Source organism: Podarcis vaucheri, assembly GCF_965113315.1.
Source record: "Podarcis vaucheri genome assembly, chromosome: 6".
Lineage (NCBI taxonomy): Eukaryota > Metazoa > Chordata > Lepidosauria > Squamata > Lacertidae > Podarcis > Podarcis vaucheri.
Window position 1 is genome coordinate 83,762,946 of NC_138764.1, and position 20,352 is coordinate 83,783,297.

Genomic DNA, 20,352 nt, shown 5'->3' on the forward strand with positions numbered 1-20,352 from the left:
TGAGTGTCATGGGGATCTTAATGGATGATAGCAGTGATAACACTCCTGATGAGTGGCAGAAGTCTTTTCCCCATCATTATTTTGTGCACTTTAAAAAACAACAACTTATTTCACCATGTTTTAATGGATGACATCTAAAATTAATCATACTCTGAGTAGGCTCATTGGAATCAGTGAATTTAGGGACCTTAAGATACAGTGAGTTGCATTGCTCCCCCACAGCTTCTTGGCGTTAAGAAAAGTATGTACCGAATCATAAGCACACTACTTTCAACAAGCTATTAATGAAACGTGGTTTAGATGCAAGTCTTGCTTTTTAACATTTGCTTTTATTGTGTGTGTGTTTTTAGTGAATATTTTATATTGTCTTTTGCAAACGTCTTAGAGATATTTTGTTTCAGTAAGCACTATATAAATTGATTAAATAAATAAGTACATTTACTAGGGAGTAATCCCCCATTGGACAAGTGGGAGTTGCTTTCAACACACAGTGGTGCACACTTGCTTGGAAGTAAGTCCCATTGAAATAACTCTGACTTAATTTCAACCTCACGCGCTCAGGGTGGTGCTGTAAGTCATGTAGTCAGATGTTGTTTGTTTTTTGTGAATTCTTAGCTAACATTCCATACTTTTCTCTTTTGTAGATTCCAGGAGAGCTGCGCTGATTGATTTGTCTGCCACCCTGTCCGCCACAGAAAGCTCTGTCAGGTGACAGCGTATGTGAGTAATTTCTCTCTCTAAATTCATACTGCCAATTCAGAAATATGGAGACCCTCCTCTAAAAAATGGTGATAATGATGGCTTTTAAAAAGCAGCCTTGAGTTGCTTACATACTAAATGACATGCATTTTGGAGCACTAAACACAGGCCTTTTTTTCAGCCGGAACTCAGTTCCGGCGCCTCTCAGGTGGACACAGTGGCGTAGCGTGGGGGGTGCCAGGGGGACCGGCCGCACCGGGCGCAACATTTTGGGGGGCGCGTTTGGCCGGCCCTCCTCGAGGAAGCAGGAACCCCACTGTCCTCGGACCTCCTCCGAAGCCTGGCGGTGGGGCAGAGAGACCTCCTCCCGCCCCCAGGCTTTGGAAGGATGCTCCAAAGCCTGGTGGTGGGGCAGAGAGACCTTCTCCCCGCGCCAGCCTTTGGATGGCTGCTCCGAAGCCTGGCGGTGGGGCAGAGAGACCTTCTCCCCGCCCCAGCCTTCAGATGGCTGTCCTGAAGACTTGTGGTGGGAGCAGTGGCGTAGCGTGGGGGTGCAGGGGGGCCTGCTGCACCTGGTGCAACATCTGGGGGGGGGGGCGGAAGAGACTTGAGTGCTAAAATCCACGGGTTAGGGGGCGCAAATTACTTGCCTTGCCCCGGGTTAGGGGGCGCAAATTACTTGCCTTGTCCCGGGTGCCGAGAACCCACGCTACGCCACTGGGTGGACACCATTGCTGTTCTAAGAGAACAAGGGAGGCATTCACAGCGAGTTCAAGCACCTCTTTTCCTAGAAAAATAGCACTGATCAAACATATAATTTTTAGCATGTACAAATACTGACGCATGTTGAAAATGTAACATTGTGCAGTAGTTCTTAGATCAGAGAGACCTGACTGAAGCTTACAGGTCAAGAATCCAACTTTAAACACAGGCAGATGTGACAAAGCCTGAGGCATACTTTGTATTGGAAGTTGCTTGTTTTGTGTATTATTTATTTAACAAGATTTATATAGCTCTTAATCAACGAAAAACAAGAAAAGGTAATAAAAATGCATGTCTGAGAAGATTTGCCTAAGTTTTTAGCAGGTGCCAAAAGCAATGCAACACAGGCACCTGTGAGTTCGAGAGGCAGTGAGTTCGAGAAAGTAAATGTGCCGCCACATTGAAGGATTGATTCCTTGCAAGTGTAGAATGAACATTATGTGGCACCCAGGCGTGCACCTGATGAGGCAGTTGCAGCAACAGAGAGGCCCTGACCTCAGCTTATGTATCTTGCCCACCTAAGCTGCGTGCAAGCAGGTGAAGAATCTGTCTGCGTCTAACCTGCTTCTGCTCCTCCCTCTTCAGTCCTGTCTTGGTCCTGGGAGTCAGTGGAGCAGGAGAGGTGGGGGCAGGAGGAGGAGATGTGGAAGCCGTTGACTCTACACCAGCCTGACCTCTCTGTCTCCCTCCCTCCGGTAACTGTCCTTCACTGTCCAGTCCTGCAGCTTCTCCTTCCTCTGACTCAGGGCTATTTCAGGCTTCTCCTCATCGCTGGATCCCTTCTTCCAAGTCAGTCTCCAACCCCCCTTCTCCTGGTGCCCATTCAGAAGTATCCAGCCACCACTCCTCATTGTCCGGCCAGTCTCTGACACTTAAAAAGATGTTGAAAACTTGATAGGAAGTGAAGGGTCTTGCATTTTACAGGGAACCAGAGGTTACAGGGAACCAGACAGAGGGCCTTCTAGGTAGTGGCGCCCACCCTGTGGAACACCCTCCCTTCGGATGTGAAGGAAATAAGCAGCTATTATATCTTTAAAAGACATCTGAAGGTAGCCCTGTTTAGGGAAGTTTTTAATATTTAATGCTGTACTGTTTTTAACATTTGATTGGGAGCCGCCCAGAGTAGCTGGGGAAACTCAGCCAGATGGGCGGGGTATAAATAAATTATTATTATTATTATTATTATTATTATTATTATTATTAATAATAATAATAATTTTAGGCTTATTGGGACCAGGAAACATTTCTTTCCCACACCTGCATGATCTTGAGTTTTATTTTCATAATTAGGGAAAGGATAGTGGGTGTTTGCAGAGAGAGAGAGAGACAGAGAGAGCGCCAGAAAACAGCCCAACTTCTACTTGCTGTGTCTTCAGACAGGAAGTGTTTTGTCCATACTCCGAGCTTAAATGATCATATTTGAGGCTAGGAATGAATTTTCCCCCAGGTCAGATTGGCTAGAGGTTGCTGTAGATCAGGGGTCAACTACCTTTTTCAAACGTGGGCCGGTCCACCATTCCTCACACCATGTGGTGGTCTGGACTATATGTTGCGGGGGGGGGGAGGAACGAATTCCTATGCCCCACAAATAACCCAGAGATGCATTTTAAACAAAAGCACACATTCTACTCATGTGAAAACACGCTGATTCCCGGACCGTCTGTGGGCCAGATTGAGAAGGCGATCCGACCCCTGGGCCTTAGATTGCCTACCCTCCTGTAGAATGTAGCCTTGTTCCTTTGGGATGTTTTCTTCTTCAGGCACTTTTCCAGATGATGCCCGCACTGCCTTTATGACATATTGTGGCCTGGATAGCATTGGTCAGTTGGTGGTGGATAACTTGCCATGCCTCCATGGAAGGAGATTATACTAGGCAGCCTTTTAGTACTCTCCCTATTTCCATGCTTATCAGGGCACAGAGCAGAAAATTCAGAGTCCATTCCAGCAATAGCCTCAAAAATGTTCTGTCCCTTTGCAGTTTTCTTCCCTGAGGCCTCTGCTAGTCTGGGCTCGCCTTCATTACTAATCCAGTTGCAGGAAAGCCTCCCTTATTATGCCATGTCTAATCAGTCAGAAACTAGCCTTTTGAGAATGCTGGCTGCTTCCAATTACACTCCACTTCACCTTGGCATAAAGATGCAGGGACGATGGCGAGAGAGAGTGTAAAAAAACCCTAATAGTCTTGTTTGATCCACATCACTGGCAAACTAGGTGTGAAATCAATTGCAGGCATGTTAAACAAAATGAAGGGGGATTTTTAAAACTGTTTTTATAACACATACCTTGAGAATATGGGAAGCCTGGACTTTGAAAGTCATCTAATCTTCCTTGCTGTATTATACTGTATTGTTTTAATTAGTGTTTTTATAGTTGTTTTGATTTTGTGTGGATTTTTTGTGTGGAGTGCCCTACCTGGGTGGATGGAGCAGCCAAGTAATTTCGTTGTCCCCGAGAGGGGGCAAATTACAATAAAGATATTATTATTATTATTATTATTATTATTATTATTATTATTATTATTATTATTAAAATATATTGGGGTGGGGTGGGGGACAAACAGAGGGTATAGCATTGGAAACCATCATGATGAGTTCCTGCACTTTATAATTTACCACCACACCACTGCTGTGAGTTATAGTAGTTAGGTTACTGTTCACAAAATTTGGTTGGCCACTGTGAGACTAGGATGCTAGGCTGTTTGTGCCTTTGGTCTAACCTAGTAGAGCTATTCTTACAGTTTGCATTCTTTGTTCCTTGATTCCATTTTTGTTCCTTGATTCCTACGGTGCTTCATTTTCAGTTCCTGTATCCTATTTTTTGCACCCAGAGCCCTGAAAATATGAGTGAGGAAAAGGCTGAGTTCAGTCTTCTCGGAGCAGTGCATTTTCAACTGTGGCTTGGCAATAACCCATCTGAGAAAGAAGCTTAGTACAAGATGCTCAGTCATGCATAAGTCTGAACCCGCTATTGGCATTTACCCAAAGTGACTGATATTCTAGATATACTGATTATTGAGCTAAACAGAACAGGTTTTGAAAATCTGAGGGAACGAGCTTTAAGTTGTTTCCTCTGACCTTGAAGCCTCTTCTCTCACCTATGTCTGTTTCTTGAGCTGGAAATAAATCCAAGAAAACCAAAACCAAGGAGAGAGAGGGAGAGAGAGAGAGAGAGAGAGAGAGAGAGAGAATATTCCTCCAGATCATATCCTTAAATGCACATTTTTTAAAAAATCAGTATTAAGGCGCTTTACTATGATTCAAAGCTCAGCAGCAAGACTTTGTACAACTGCATCCAAGATATAATTTATACCCCACCCATTTATAACCCATTCTGGGTGGCTTCCTACAAAATGTTAAAAATACAATAAAACATCAAACATTAAAAACTTCCCTAAACAGGACTGCCTTCAGATGTCTTTTAAAAGTTAGGTAGCTGTTTATTTCCTTGACATCTGATGGGAGCGCGTTCCACAGGGCGGGAGCCACAACCGAGAAGGCCCTCTGCCTGGTTCCCTGTAACTTCGCTTCTCGCAGTGAGGGAACCGCCAGAAGGCCCTTGGAGCTGGACATCAGTGTCTGGGCTGAACATGGGGGTGGAGATGCTCCATACAAAGCACAGTCTTTCCTGCAAAGAATTCTGGGCAGTGTAGTTTACCCCTCACATAGTTACAATTCCCAGCAGCCCTCCACAAATTACAGTGCACAGAATTATTTGAGGGAAAGAATGGGTTTCAAATGTCCTTTAAAGATATAGCGTACACAGAGCCTAAGGCCATCAATACCTTGGGTTGCCTCAAAGAACCATAGTTTTAATCAAAGTTTACTTTGTAAGGGAGTTGACATTTTGCAAGGATCATAAGACGCTACCAGGTCTTATTGTCCTTTTAGCCCAGGATTATCGACTCTGACTGGCAATGGCTTTCCAGAGTCTCAAGCCGTTAATTGCAAATGACACTGGCTGGACACATTTTGCTGAGGGATGAGGAGTGAGGACAGGATCACAGTGGAAGGCCTGCCCTAGCCTTCATGTGTTGAATAGACTGTAGAAAAAGGCCCTATGTGAGTACAATCTTTGTGATTGAAAACACTGTGTTTTTTCTTCTCCTCAAGACAAGAGCTTTCCCTCGCCTTCAATGAGTTGGTGCCTTCAGATTTAAAACCTAAGATATGCTCACCACAGGAGCCCCAATTGTCACATGATATGAAAAGCAGCTCCTAGCTTAGGTGCCTTTCAAAAGCATGAAATAAATCACAACTCTATTGATGGCTGTTACGCACTGGAGGAGCCAAGAATGAACGCTCCGTAATTTGCTTGCAGTGCAGAAAGTTCTGTGTTTATTCTTCTTCAATCTCAAACAACAGCAATCTGCAAGTGTTCAAAACACTTCACGTTATCTTGGTAATCCAAGAATCCCCCCCCCCATCCCCATCATCTTGTCCTTTTGCTTTACTGATCATTTTAGATTGTAATTCTGAAGGCAAGGGCTGTATTATTTTTATTGAAAGGTCAGCTGCCCTGGGAGCAGTGGCGGAGCTTCTGGGGGGGTGGAGAGCAGGTGGGGCTGGCACACATCCCAGGGGCGTGGTGTGCCGCTCGTGGGGGCGTGGCGCCCAGCATGGGGGGGGGGCAGCTGCGATGGCTCCCCGCCGGGATCGCGCTGCCAGGGGCGGTGCGCTCCCCCCGCACACCTCTTCCTCCACCAGTGCCTGGGAGCCTTTCTGGTTGAAGAGTGAGAAATTCTGGATAAATAAATACATAAAATAAGGTCGGATACCACACACCCCTCCAAACATCCAATCAGTGCTTTGTGGAGAGTGAGTTTGCAGCTGCCAACCCTGCTCCTGGACTGTGCAGAACATGAGAAAGGCACGACTACATTGCTACATGGGTATGCATAGAGGTCTGGCATTCCACCTGTATGAACATATTGAGGCTGCCCTGTGCCACACCTGACCATGGGTCCATCTTAGTCACTACTCTGGCAGTTCACTGGGGTCTTGCACAGAAGGTCTCTCTTAGCCCTTTTGCCTAAGATTATTTACTGTTGTTTGGGGAAGCTTTAATGTTTAATAGGTTATTGTATTTTAGTGTTTTGTTGGAAGCCGCCCAGAGTGGCAAAACCCAGCCAGATGGGTGGGGTATAAATAATAAATTGTTGTTGTTGTTGTTGTTGTTGTTGTTGAATTGAACATGGGTCCTCCCTTTGTATGTTCTCTGTTGCTGAGTGATGTTGTACCAGTTGCTGGAAATCACAGGAGGGGAGAGGGGTCTTGTCCTCAAATCCCACTTGCTGGTTTCTCACAGGCATCTAGTCAGCCACTGTGGGAACAGGATGTTGGACTACATGGGCCATCGGCCTGATCCTGCAAGCTCTTCTTACATTCTTCGTGGTTGTGCTATACTTTGCAGTTTTTCCTCTTCTGCACGCATTAACTGAATGTGTGAAGGGGAATCTGAGACGATTACTCTAGTGAGATAATGGCTGAGGTGAGGGTTGAACTTAATTGCTTGCTCCAAGGAGCTCAAATGTGTTCATTCAACATTTGCCCCACTACGTTCAGCGGAGCTTATTCCCAGAGAAGTATGTGTAGGATTGTACATTTAGACCGTTTGCTAGACTCGCTCCTTCTTGCCCCAAGATTAATCAAACAAAAGTGATCATTGTGGTGTATGCTGAGCTTACGGAAGCCTTTATTTCTGCGTAAGAAAAGCTTAAATGAAAATGACAGTGTCTTTTCAAGTCAAAGTTCCCAAATCTCACAATAGGTTAGCAATAGCTACATGATACCTTAATATCTCGAAGTGGGAAAATGTCTGCTATCTGTTCCTGATGATCGCTTCACACACAGGGAAGTGGTCTAATCTTTTTGAATCTTGCTGTGAGAATTCCTCCCTCTTACTTCAGTCGGGCTGGCATGTAGTCATGTCACTCAGCAAGTGAGATCCCGGCCCAACTAGTGTGTAAGTAATGAAGCATCAAGAGCCTCACATTCTCTATTGACTGAAATCCTCCAGACAGAACTGTCTTCTCTGTCTAGCTGGGTTCATTGGTCTTATAACTTATCTCTCTCACATTGACCTCAGAGTTCTTTGGCAAAAAAGAATTCTGCAACCAAGTTTGAAAACGTTACGCTCACCATAACATTTGTTTCTGTCACCACCCCCAGTTTGTATTCACTGTTCCTTTTAAAATAAACTAAGAGGAATACAGTGGTACCTCAGGTTACATACGCTTCAGGTTACAGACTCTGCTAACCCAGAGATAGTGCTTCAGGTTAAGAACTTTGCTTCAGGATCAGAACAGAAATCGTGCTCTGGCGGCAGCAGGAGGCCCCATTAGGTAAAGTGGTGCTTCAGGTTAAGAACAGTTTCAGGTTAGGTGCGGACCTCCAGAACGAATTAAGTACTTAACCTGAGGTACCACTGTACTTCTTTTTAAAAATCCTTCTTTATAGAGCTGTCTAGGTTTTGTGAACTGCAGGGACGGTCCTGTTGGCTGTCATACCACCATGGGAAATTTGCCCTGTGTAAATCCTGTGTTTGAGAGGGCTTTTCTAGGCGCATGTGCGCGCATACACACACACACACACACACACACACACACGGATGCATCTGGCCAAGCCATTGTATACATTTCAGTGCTGGGTCAAGATGCATTGCTTTGCACAGGCCTTTGAGGGTGGAGAGCAAGATCAGAATTCCCCCTCTCCATTTAATGTTTGTGTATTACATGGTTTATTGTATTGAGCTGTACAAAAAGGGAAATGAGTCCCAAGCAACTGTAGATGTGATTTTAAAAAAATGGGAGCAAAAAATGTCACAAAATAGTGTGAATGTGTATGGTAAATAAAAATATATTTTATGAATTCTGATTGCAATTAAAAGCAAACAATATGTATCTTCCAAGATCCAGTAGCAAAAGAATGCAAACACCAACAATGTATGCTGCCAAAGTTTCAAGAAACTGAACAGATGTAACTCACAAAGTATCACAGAACAAAAACACATTTTGACCTTGGTCTTCTTCAGTGGACTAGTCCCCCCCAAAATTAATTTGGGTGGAGTATTGTTTAGGGGGTCTTGTTGTGTTACTGATATTCTTTTTTCTTCCTCTTTAAATTCTTTTCTTAATTTTTAGTTTGGAAATTGTTAAATTTGGTTGTGCACTTTTTGGTGTGTTTTACTTATTGTTTATTACTACTTTTGTCATGTTTGCAATTATGTGGATCTTTTCATCTTGTAAGCTGCCTTGATCATGGTTTTAACTATGGAAAGGCAGTATACAAATCTGGTAATGATAATGGTGATGACTAAGGTGTAACAGGAGGACCCTGTAGTTATTGCTGCATCTGACTAACATGTCTACCCCTCCACAATCTGTTTCCAAGGATTCTTATTTATTCCACAAAATTTTTAACTTCCACCCCAATGATCTTCCAACAGATTTAGAAAGGAGTGAGTTAACGAACTTTTTTAAAAAAGAAAAAGCATCGTGGGTAGTGCCAGAGGTGGGGTTTGCAACCAAAGAAAATCTTCTCATGCCAGTTGTAAGATCTAATTGTTCTGAAACAGTGTTGACGGAGCAGAGTGCACCTCTCCAAATGCAGCTGCCTAATCTTAATTGTTCAGTTTTTGATCTTGCAATCCTACAAAGTGAGATAATGCTTTGTGTCTTCCTGAATCCAAGAACTTGTTCATTCAGAGCAGGCCGTAGCTTCATGTTTGCTGTCCTCTTCTCCTGTAGCTTGAATCATGGGGAGCAGTAAGAGCAAACCCAAAGACCCCAGTCAACGGAGGCGCAGTCTGGAATCCACAGAAAATATCCATGGTGGTTGCTCTGCCTCCCAGACACCCAGCAAAACCACAGTGTCAGATACTCATCGGACTCCCAGTCGTGTATTTGGAACAACTACCACAGAACCAAAACTCTTTGGTGGCTCAAATACATCGGATATGGTTACCTCTCCTCAGCGCTGCGGGCCTCTGGCTGGTCAGTATGATTCCTACCATGAGTAGAACTTTTCCAGACTTTTTTATAGCGTGTATAATGAACATGCTTTTGGAGTTGTGACAAGAAGGCTCTGTTCCCCAAAGTAGATGTGTGTCTAGAAATACAGGGTCTTCAGTCCCATTACACACACAACTCGTTGCACAGGGATCTTTTTAAGACTTTCATATTCCATTATGGGGCCATTGACCTCAGTGCTGCCCTTCCTACTTACATGTAATTGTAAAGGTAAGGAACCCCTGACCATTATGTCCAGTCGCGGACGACTCTGGGGTTGCGGTGCTCACCTCTCAAGGGAGCCGGCGTACAACTTCCGGGTCATGTGGCCAGCATGACTAAGCCACTTCTGGTGAACCAGAGCAGTGCACGGAAACGCCGTTCTGATTGGCAAGCCCTAAGCTCTGTGGTTTAACCCACAGCGCTACCCGCCTTCCTACATGTAATTGTACGTGGTATAAAAAGTACTCATCAGGGGCTTCAACATATTAATTTCCCCAACACACGTTGCTCTTACAACAAGAGCCCTGACTAAATTTGATATGCAATGGTGTTCAGCTATAGCCTTGAACTTGTCTTGTTGCAGGTGGAGTCACCACCTTTGTGGCCCTCTATGACTATGAATCACGAACAGAATCAGACCTTTCTTTCAAGAAAGGGGAACGCCTCCAAATCCTCAACAACACGTAAGTACCTTTTGCCCAGGTGCTGAGCTAAGGGATGCATTTAATTTTGTAGTAAACATATTATTCCATCGTGCTGCACAGCGTCTATGCCCATGCTGGGAAATAAGAAAGGACAAATTCTTCCTTCTCCTTTCTTGCTTTCTTGTTTCCAGCTCTTTCTGTTAGATGTTAATAGGATAAGTTGGGTCAGTTTAAATGGCTGGGCTTAGATAGCAGGGGGTACCATTTGGGGGACAAAATCCATGTTTTGATGTCCTACCGTCTGATGTTCCAAGTTGCACCCCGTGCTGATCCTAGGTTTATATTGATTTCCTCTTCTGCCCTTCAAATAAGCTTCCAGCTCGATTCCCCAGTACATGCAGGGAATCTCTGGCTGTCATACAGTCACTGTAAATGAAAACTTGCATCCTTTTCTTTCTTGCTTTCAGTGCTGCCCTAGAATGACTTTAGGGTTCAGCCTCCAGAAAGGACTCTCCATATAGCAGTCCTCACTGGACTGAGAGCCCAACTATGTGTTTCAGGGCATTACGTGGCTGCCCACACTCCACATTTCCTCCTCCATTCTTTCTTTCCATACATAAACTCTGCTTCTTTGGCTGCTGCTTGTGGGAGTGGGGAGAATGCTGTGCCTAATGTGGTCGCGTGCCTTATTTAACTAAATAATACCAGGGAGGCTAGGGGAGCGGGGGAGGGGAGGTGGCAGCCACATGTCCCCTGTAACGTGTAATTAGGCCTTGACCCACTTATTCAACATCATCAAACAAGGCAGGAGGAAGCAACGTGTACCACACTAAGGCACACGTGCCAAATGGGTCAAGCCTTGTGCTTTGATCAGCATGTTAAGCATGTGGAATAAGCTTGAGTATCTACCGAAAGATAGAGATAAGAGGGCAAATGCCTGGGAAGCCATGGAGGTCCAATCAGTCAACAGCAAAGCCTGTTTGGGGTTGTAACAGGAAGTCACAAGTCCCCATTTCCAAGGTTGGTACAATGGCTGCACCGGAATTCTCAGCTAAGATCCCACTGTGATTTCAAATGTAAAACGTCTGCTTGATTTCCTCATGTAACTCCTATGGCATTTTTGCTGTGGACTGCAACATCCTTCTGCGGCATGGAAGGAGGAGAGGGAGCATCTATGGGATGGCTTCCGGAGTGATTCTCATATGTGTGTATGCACCTACATCTTGCTGCCATGGGTCATTTATGCAGTTGGGATATTGTGAAGTGTAACTTTTCAGCAGTCCAGATTCAGCTCATAGGATACCTGGCAAACATGGCAATGAGATATTTTTACCCAGCCCGGGGGGGGGGGAATATTTCCTGGGAGCATTTAGCAGCCTAATGAAAGAAGAGAGTAAATTGTTGCATTCTGTCCTAGGTGGTGAGAGACAGTATTGTCCTACATCGTAGGATCATTGTGGAGGGAAACGGGATGAAGACAATAGAGCACTTAGCACATTAAAAGCACATTGTAAACAATTAATGATATTATTGCCATATGACTGGGCAGATGGAAGTGGCCTCTTCATAGCAGATGTTGGGCCCTCCCCCTGCTTCCTTCCAGCAAACGCATTTTCCACTCATTGCTCTGCTGTCTAAATATTGCTTCTGCCCTGTGGGCTGTCTGGGCATCTCTGGCCTTCTGGAGTCCTCCCACTCCTGCCTTAAAGTTTCCCAGGACAATGGGAGACCTTTAGAAAAGGTTGTGATTAGTTAATTTTATTTTATTCCTTTTAAAGGTATGTTTATTTAAACTGCTGCCCTTTCCTGTAGCAGGCAATGGGTGGCTTGGTGCAAGATGCTGGGGACAAACAGTATGTGGGAGATGGTTCATCATCATAAATTACTTCTGAACTTTCTTGTGGAACCCGTTAAGAGACATAGGTCTGGACCTTTTGGGTTGTTCCAATACAGCAGTTTTCATATGGAGAGGAGTAAAAGTAAAGGTAAAGGGACCCCTGACGAATAGGTCCAGTCGTGGCCAACTCTGGGGTTCCGGCGCTCATCTCGCTTTATTGGCCGAGGGAGCCGGTGTACAGCTTTCGGGTCATGTGGCCAGCATGACTAAGCCGCTTCTGGCGAACCAGAGCAGCGCACGGAAACACCGTTTACCTTCCCGCCAGAGCAGTACCTATTTATCTACTTTCACTTTGATGTGCTTTCGAACTGCTAGGTTGGCAGGAGCAGGGACCGAGCAACGGGAGCTCACCCTGTTGCGGGGATTCGAACCGCCAACCTTCTGATCGGCAAGTCCTAGGCAACCTAAAGCTACAAGTCATTTTGACACCTGTAGTTGTTCCCTCAATTAAAGAGATGACTGCAGTCTTCTAGAGTGAGCAGAATTGAGTTCCTGCACTCTTCAAATCATAACTTGAAATGTTTGTGGCTTGGCGAATGGAATGTTGCAAGTTCACTGTTTCACATTCAGTGGAAAAACTCGTCTTGAGGAATAGAAGCTGTTGGCTGTCCTGTTACTATCACAGAATCACTGGAAAGGGTGGCAGTTAGAAATCTTCTACATTGATTCCCATATCCATTTGTGCACCAAGAAACCTCTGTGTATTCAGAGAAACTTGAGGTGGTTAGTTCATGCAGGGCACTGGCTAGTTTTCTACCTCAATATATGTTCTTATTGGGGAACCACTGATAAGCTTTTTAGGAACACCAAAGGTCCTGGGAATACATTTTGAACACTACAGTATTATGGCTATTAGCACTTGTGTATGCATCTTTCCCATTTTGAAAAGCATCTCAAAACTGCATTTCTTTTAATCTAAGCCCTGTCTCTTTCTCTCTTATATCCTGCTCCTCATGCTTTCATTTAGGAGAAAGGTGGATGTCAGGTGTGTATCTTCTATTTGATTGGCATAAGCTATAAAAGCTAACCTGATCTTTGATGTCTAAACTATGGGGGAAAGGATTGGGTGGGTTGCACTTTGGGGCTGGGAGGGAGAGCAATGTTATGCATTAAGTTTAAAGTCCTTATGGTTCTTCTCATTTGCAGACTCAGGGGTTTTAACATTGGTTTTGAGCATTTTTACTTTTGTAACCAAGCAGATGATATATTCTAGAGGTGTTGTTTCAACTGAATTTTAGATTTTGGAGTGTTATGTATGCATTATTATTTTTTGTTTCCAACTGGAATGTGGGGAGCAGAGGTGTCTGAGTTAGATAAATTCTTAGTCATGGTGATCAACCTTCTAACAAGAGAAAAATCAGAGTTCTGGGCAACATAAACAGGCATCATTAAGTACCTTTGTATGAGTTGTCCAGTAGCTCAGGGGTTTCCAGACTGCAGTCTGTGCACTACCAGCAGTCCATGAGCTTCATTCAGGGGGTCTGTTACATGTCCACATTACATATTGATTTTGATTTTTGATTGCGTTTTGACTGCCTCTTTTAATATATTGCATTTTACATTGGAATGCAAATTCAATAAATACGATAAAATACAACATAAGAAATAAAAGAAGCAGTAAAAAGACAATTAAAAATCATACGGCATGTTGCACAGCAGATGACAATTGCTACAACAGGCAAACAAAACAGTTAAGTGGTTCAACAAGACCATCAGCAATTTTCAATTCATAGGGGGAAATGGGGCCCACTAGTAGCACCATATGCCTTACTTGAGTAAAGTTTGCATATGCTTTAATAAGAACTGAGTACATAAAGCTGGCTCTGCCTCCTCTGAAGAACATTAAAATCATGTAGGTATATCCCAGACTTCTTATTGTTCTGCTTGTAACCATGTGGGTAGACATTCTTCCTGTGAGGGACAAATGCAACTTGGGAAGGAGACAAGTAGATGTCACTCCAGTTGAATGCACAATAAACCATGGAGGAACTGGAAGAGGAGTGGGACTCCTGTGGCCCTATAGATGTCCAAAGAACTCAGATTCAGATGACTTTGAGAAAAATAATGGTGTACTATGGACTATTGGTTGAATTGTGGTGTTACAGGGAAGGAACTGCCTGTGTTGTCAACTGAACTGGCTGTATCCAGCAAAGATTATGAGTGTGAAAGCACCATTCATTTAAGCTTATTATTCCAGCTCTTATATGATTTCATTTATCTCTTCTCCCATTCATTGCTTACTTGCCTAGGGCTATAATCCTACACATACCTAGTCTGTTTAAATCAACTGTAATGGGATATAGGCAGATAAGTCTGCAAGGTTTTTTTCTCTCTCTCTCTATCTCATGGGGAAATGAAGGTGACAAAGGGTGTATTCCTCTTTCTGTTCTGCACATCTGCTGTTGAGATTCTTTTCACTGACCCAACTTCATGTTACTAGCCTCTGAATGCAATATGCATTCGTGAAGTTCATGACAGGAGGTGAGAAAATGCTGCAGCAGAAGGATTTTATATTTGGTCTAAACACATTTACCCATGCAGGGGTAGCCAGCAAGCATTATATACCTGTTGAATCTTAAGACCCTAGAAATTAAACAGCTGCTTTTCCTGAGACCTTGCTGTTTGGCCCGGCCAAAATATATGCTCTGCACAAGTGGTTCTGACTTCTCCCTTGTTTTCCTCTACAACGTTTCTTAAGTTCTAAGGCAAGTAGTTTTCTTAGTCAAGGTCAGGCCAGTAAACGTTTGGAGCTAAAGTTTATATTGCAATATTAATGTTTTAATAATCTATTTGTGGCTTTTAAAACAATCCTGTGATGGTGCAAAGGAAATGAAGCTCTGCATGATGTTCTTCTTCTTTGGAGCCCTGACTTGAGGACTTTTATTTGGACCAGGTCAGAGTGCTGGAACTTATTTTCATTGTCAAGGGCTTAGGCTTTGAACATATGAAGTAGCAAAAAATTGTTTGAGTGTGTGCAGAGTTTTAGAAAATGTTCTTCTTGGTACCACTGAGCAACCACCACTAGCCTCCACATTTCAGGGATACATCAGACAGTATAGAGTCAGGTGCTTGCACATGGTGATATAATGAACCCCTGCAGCTTATGAATGGAAGTATCCCAATAGAGGTCCTCAATGTTATGGTGGCTTAAAGCCACTCCTACTGTTTCGGCACAGTGGTCAGAAATGGTTCAGCTTATGCATGTGGGGCATCAGTCGTTTCATTCAGATTGCAAGAATAGAACTTCCATGTGGCAAAACCAGATGGCAGCTTTTAAAGCACCATTTAGGCTGGCAGAGTGAGAGAGTCGGATCTGTCTACCAAGACCTGCCAAAAGGAGTTGCACGAAAGCACATTAGTGCTGTTGCCTAGCTCTCCCTATCACAAAAATGAGTCTTCCACTGGATAGCATCTGGGTGGACTGTGAACTGTGTTAAAAGGAGGAGTGCCACTTGGTATGGTCAAATTATCATGATGTCTTGGCCAGCTCTGCCAAAATGGCAACCGCTTGCCTGCCCATTGTTGTAGAACTATCCTTGAACAGGTTTGCTTCCTTGAACTTCTCACTATAAAAAACGTAAGTATTGCTGATATCCAAACTTAAATTCCGCAGGTAAGTATTTATAACCTAAATATTTTCCTTATTTTTTAAACAGCAGAAACAAAAATAGACATTTTTGAATACTGAAAGCTCTGGTCTTTGGCTATTTGGCATACTTTCCAGGTACAAAGCAAGTGTGCATTCTTTCGCTTCAAATGAACTAAATACAATATTGTAAACGCTGGCAGCTTCACAGCTGCCTCTGGTATAAATAACGCTGAGAACAGAATGGCCCTCATAGGAAGATGAGGTGGGGTTTTTTAAAGGCTTTGTACTGAAGCATGTAGAGGAGAAATGAGTCTCAAGCTATGTATTTCACAATATCCAATATCGCTTCACTGTTGGAGTTTAGGATAAGAGCGTGTTTCTCACAGAGATACTGTAGCAGTAATGTACTGCAATCTTTTGAATAGCTAAGGTGCCTGGCCTTCTGCCTAGCAACATGTTGCGAGGGGAGGAAGTTTCTGAGAGATACACACTGCATTTGGCAGGTTGTGCTGACCCAGCCATATAATTCCATAACTGTGGCTGTAGTTGCCCGCCCCACCTGAGTCAGAGGTATGCAGAGGAGAAGAAGCCATTTTTGACTGCCTTTAGTAGAAGTGGATACCTTTACTTAAAAGAGAGATGAACATAGATAATCGCTTAGTACCGTACAAGATAGATTCAGAAGTTCTAATCGTTCAATTTGTTGCTTATGTCTTTCGAAAGAAAGCAGCCTGATGCAGTGCCTTGACCTAGCAGCTTGGCTCTGGAAAAAAGTTTTATCTTAATAAACATTCTGTCTTAAAATTCATTGAGGTTTCCCAAGTAATGGATTTGCAGTGTGTGGATTAAATTGACCCAGACAGAAGTTGACTCTGGGTTTCCCCATTCATTCCAATGGAGAGGTCTATCTGTAGCCCTTTCATAGGAGCTGGCATGTCCTTCCTCTGAAGTGGATGGGGAAGCACATATACCCTGGGGAACTTCTGAAGCAGTCACCAGATTGGGAGTGGTTATTAGTATTCCGACACCCAAAGATGAGAAGATAGCATGATCTCCCTACTTACAATGGATTTTCCTGGCATGTGCTGTACTTCCCTGTGACATTAATCAGGACGGGGAACTTGGGGCTTTCCTTTTACTTGGATTTTTCCTTTTGCAGCTTCCTCTTCCTCATTTGCACCTCATTATCTTCCTTCTGTTTTACACAGTTTAAGAAACAGAGCCTGGGTGAGGAGTACCTGTTATTTTAGAAGTGGTCGTGCATCACTGCATAGCAGCGTTTAGATGCTTTCTGGCTGTGCACTATGTGGAAATAGTGCCATATTAACAGCTAGCCAAGCATACTTCTGGTGACTTTAGCCTGCAGATCTAGTACAGACATACCTCGGGTTGAATGTGCTTCAGGTTGAGTGCATTCGAGTTGCGCTCCGTGGCAACCTGGAAGTAATGGAGTGCGTTGTTTCCGGGTTTTGCCGCTTGTGCATGTGCAGATGCTCAAAAATGACATCACGCACATGCGCAGAAGCGGCGAAAAGCGACGCGTGCGTGCCCAGACATGCCATCGCTAGATATGTTTGCTTCTGAATGTGAACAGGGCTCTGGAACGGATCCCGTTCATATCCAGAGGTACCACTATATAATAAATTGTCCCTCTGTCAAGGCCAGCCTGATATTAGTTCCACTCACCTGATATACTACTATGCACCTAGGAATGTTTGTATTCAAACATGCCCCAAACATGCCCAGAACTCACTGTTTTTGGACTTCATTAGCCTGTGTGGCTCTATAAACCTAGTTGTGGGGGTTATGGTAGAGTTGCCATACGTCTCGAATTTCCCAGACATAGCCGGGATTTGGCTGTTGGAAATGGCATCCAAGCGACATTTCCTGGGGAATGTCTGGGGAAACCCGGATTTTCACTTTTTGAAATATGGCAACCCTAGGTTATGGCCATACATCCAATGTTTGTATTTTTAACTGGGACACTTCAGGGATAGAATGGGTCTAAATGCACATTCTTTACACTTCACCCTCTGTTACGGTTCTGTCGGGGGAGGCAGTGGTGAGGGGAGAATCTGCTTAAGAGTTGCATTGCTTGCAGAAGCCACCTTCCCTTCAAGAACTGCAGGGCAGTCTCATAAGCCATCAAGTCAACCCCCTCCTTTATGCAGGGGTGGACAGAGCAGTATTAGCCAACTTTGTGCCCTTTGCCTATGAGTCCTGGCTGGGGCTGATGGGAGTTGTAGCCAAAAACATCTGGAGGACCCCAGCTTGGCGAAGGCTACCTTAGAGCACCTTCAGCAGACAGTTGGCAGGCTCTGCTTGAAGACCTCCAGCGTGGGAGAGCCCACAGAGAGCCAGTGTGGTGTAGTGGTTAAGAGCGGTAGTCTCGTAATCTGGTGAACCGGGTTCGCATCTCCGCTCCTCCACATGCAGCTGCTGGGTGACCTTGGGCCAGTCACACTTCTTTGAAGTCTCTCAGCCCCACTCACCTCACAGAGTGTTTGTTGTGGGGGAGGAAGGGAAAGGAGAATGTTAGCCACTTTGAGACTCCTTCGGGTAGTGATAAAGCGGGATATCAAATCCAAACTCTTCTTCTTCTTCTGGGTAATTAGTTCCCTTGCCAAACTGCTTGTCCTTTCCCTTTACTTTTCAGTCAAATTCTACCCCTCTCTAACTTAAGCCCACTGGATCTACTCCTGCCCTCTGAAGCAACAGAGAACAAGCCTCTGCTCTCTTCTTTGTGATAGCCCTTCATGTACAGTGTTATCATGTTACTAGCCTCTGGAAACAATAAATAAACTTCAGTTGGCAGAGCATTCTTTGGGGAAGGCACCACTCAGAGAAAGCTCTGCCCCTGGGAGTGTTGAGGAATCCAAGGTGGAGTCGCCAGTGATGAGGAGAGAGTTTTTGCACTGAAAGGGTTTGCTTTGTAGCCTCGTAAACCCCCCACTCCTTCCACACTTATTTACTCTTCCTCCAATCAGCTCAGGGCAATGTGGCATATCTTCCTATTTTTATCTTACCCCTTTTATCCTCCCAACAACTCTGTATGCTTAGGCCGCTTCAAACCATTTATTTAAGTGGTGTACAGTAAAATCGATCCCAAGCAAAGATTCCCCAGCTGCGAAGGCAGGGGTTGAGGCAGCCTCTCGTATAGGTAGGTTAAGCTGAGAGGGAGAGAGAGAGAGACCAGCTTGTTGAGAGCCGCTCGCTTTTCATAGGGGCTGAACAGAGCTTTGAACCCAAGTCTTGCCAGGCTCCAAACCAGGAAGATTTATCCTTCACAATTTGTGTCTCTGCTTAGTTATTCACTCGTCTGGAAGGTTGTTCTGAAAAGTTTATAATCTTCAGAAGATCTCTCTCAGGACTGCCTTGGAAGAAATTGCAGGGGTTAAGAACGAAAAGCTCAGTTTTCCCTTGTGGTCACAGCAAATTAAACAGGGACAGGAAAATATCACAGAAGGGAGCATCACTCATTTCTAATATTCAGGCTGCCTCTTACAGCCTCTTTCTTGAGTGAATAACATTCTCACTGTTCTCTGGCATTCTTCCCACTTCTGCCCCAATTACAATAATTCTCTTGGGTAACAGCCATGTGTGTGAGGGAGGGGGGGATATCTTGGAGCCCTTTTTAATGGGCTGGCATACTGTCTTATTTTGCCTGTCATTCCAAACCAAGTATTCCTTCCCATAGGAATGGATCCAGTTTCAGTGTGCTGGCACGATAAGGCCAAAAAACAGAAACTGAAGCATTGTCACAATTAATAAATCAGTTTGTTAACAGCAAATAAAATTTGGACAAGTTACATAAACAATATCAACATAAGGCTCCCCCCCCCCTTTTTACATAATGGTCTGCATTCTGGGCAATAGCTGGGTAATCTATTGTGAGAAAATATGTAATCACTAGGAATAAGGAGTTTTCCCCTCCAACCCTTCAGGTAGCAGAGAGATGGGGAACCTTAAGGCCAAAATGCAATCCCCAGGCTTATCTGTCTGAGCCTCTCCAAGACACAAACCCTCACCAGACACACCTGTTTGCCCAGGCCATCTTTCACCATTCCTGCTTTGCATGATCATTGAGTGTTTCTGCCTGGCTAGAATGTGCCCTTGGTCTCTGTTTTTTTTGGGGGGAGGAATATTGTCACTTTCCCCATTTAGTATAAATCTGCACCAGGGACTAGCTTCTGTTCAGTTCATGTTGGGACTGCAGGTGTCAGGTGTGCTGATGGAACATGCCTGAGGTTTAGAAGACCCCTCTTGTCTAAAAGCCTGCTATCAACCCAGGCTCCCAACGTAGGTGGGAAAGTTTATCGCATGCAGGATTTACCAACCCAAACAAACATTTGGGCATTGATGTAACCTTGAATCCATTGTTTTATATAACTTCTCCATGGTGAGGTATCTTCCTGATACACAGATTACATACTGTGCTTCTATCCGTAGTACTGTGAATCTCCCATCAAACAACCTGCTGAACTGAGACATTAAGTTGGTGTGCACCCACTATGTAGGCAGCATTTTAAATAGCTCCCCTTGTTGGTTACTTCTGTGTACACCACTCTGTGGTATATGATTCTGCAGGGAATCATTTAAAACAGCATTGATGTGCATTGATCCTTGCAGTTCTCTGTGGCATGCACATCTGGCTTTACCAACTCATTTGCACATGTGGGTGGGGCAGGGTGTTTGCATGAAAAAGATGGCTTTTAGTGCCAGAGGCAGAAAAACCAAATGCTAGCCCCATATA

At 44.2% G+C, this 20,352-nt stretch overlaps 1 protein-coding gene across 2 annotated transcripts in view; it reads left to right on the forward strand.

Annotated features, from left to right (window-relative positions):
• Positions 1-20,352, forward strand: part of SRC (SRC proto-oncogene, non-receptor tyrosine kinase) — a 95,550-nt gene that overhangs the window by 50,186 nt on the left and 25,012 nt on the right. Inside the window, exons 2-5 of one of the 2 annotated variants that reach the window (XM_082226147.1) lie at positions 645-720; positions 9,206-9,451; positions 10,053-10,152; positions 12,978-12,995. In XM_082226147.1, coding sequence (XP_082082273.1) covers positions 9,214-9,451; positions 10,053-10,152; positions 12,978-12,995 — 356 coding nt within the window. In that variant the 5' untranslated portion in view covers positions 645-720; positions 9,206-9,213. The remainder of the gene's footprint in view (positions 1-644; positions 721-9,205; positions 9,452-10,052; positions 10,153-12,977; positions 12,996-20,352) is intronic. The other variant, XM_082226148.1, reaches the window with a different exon arrangement.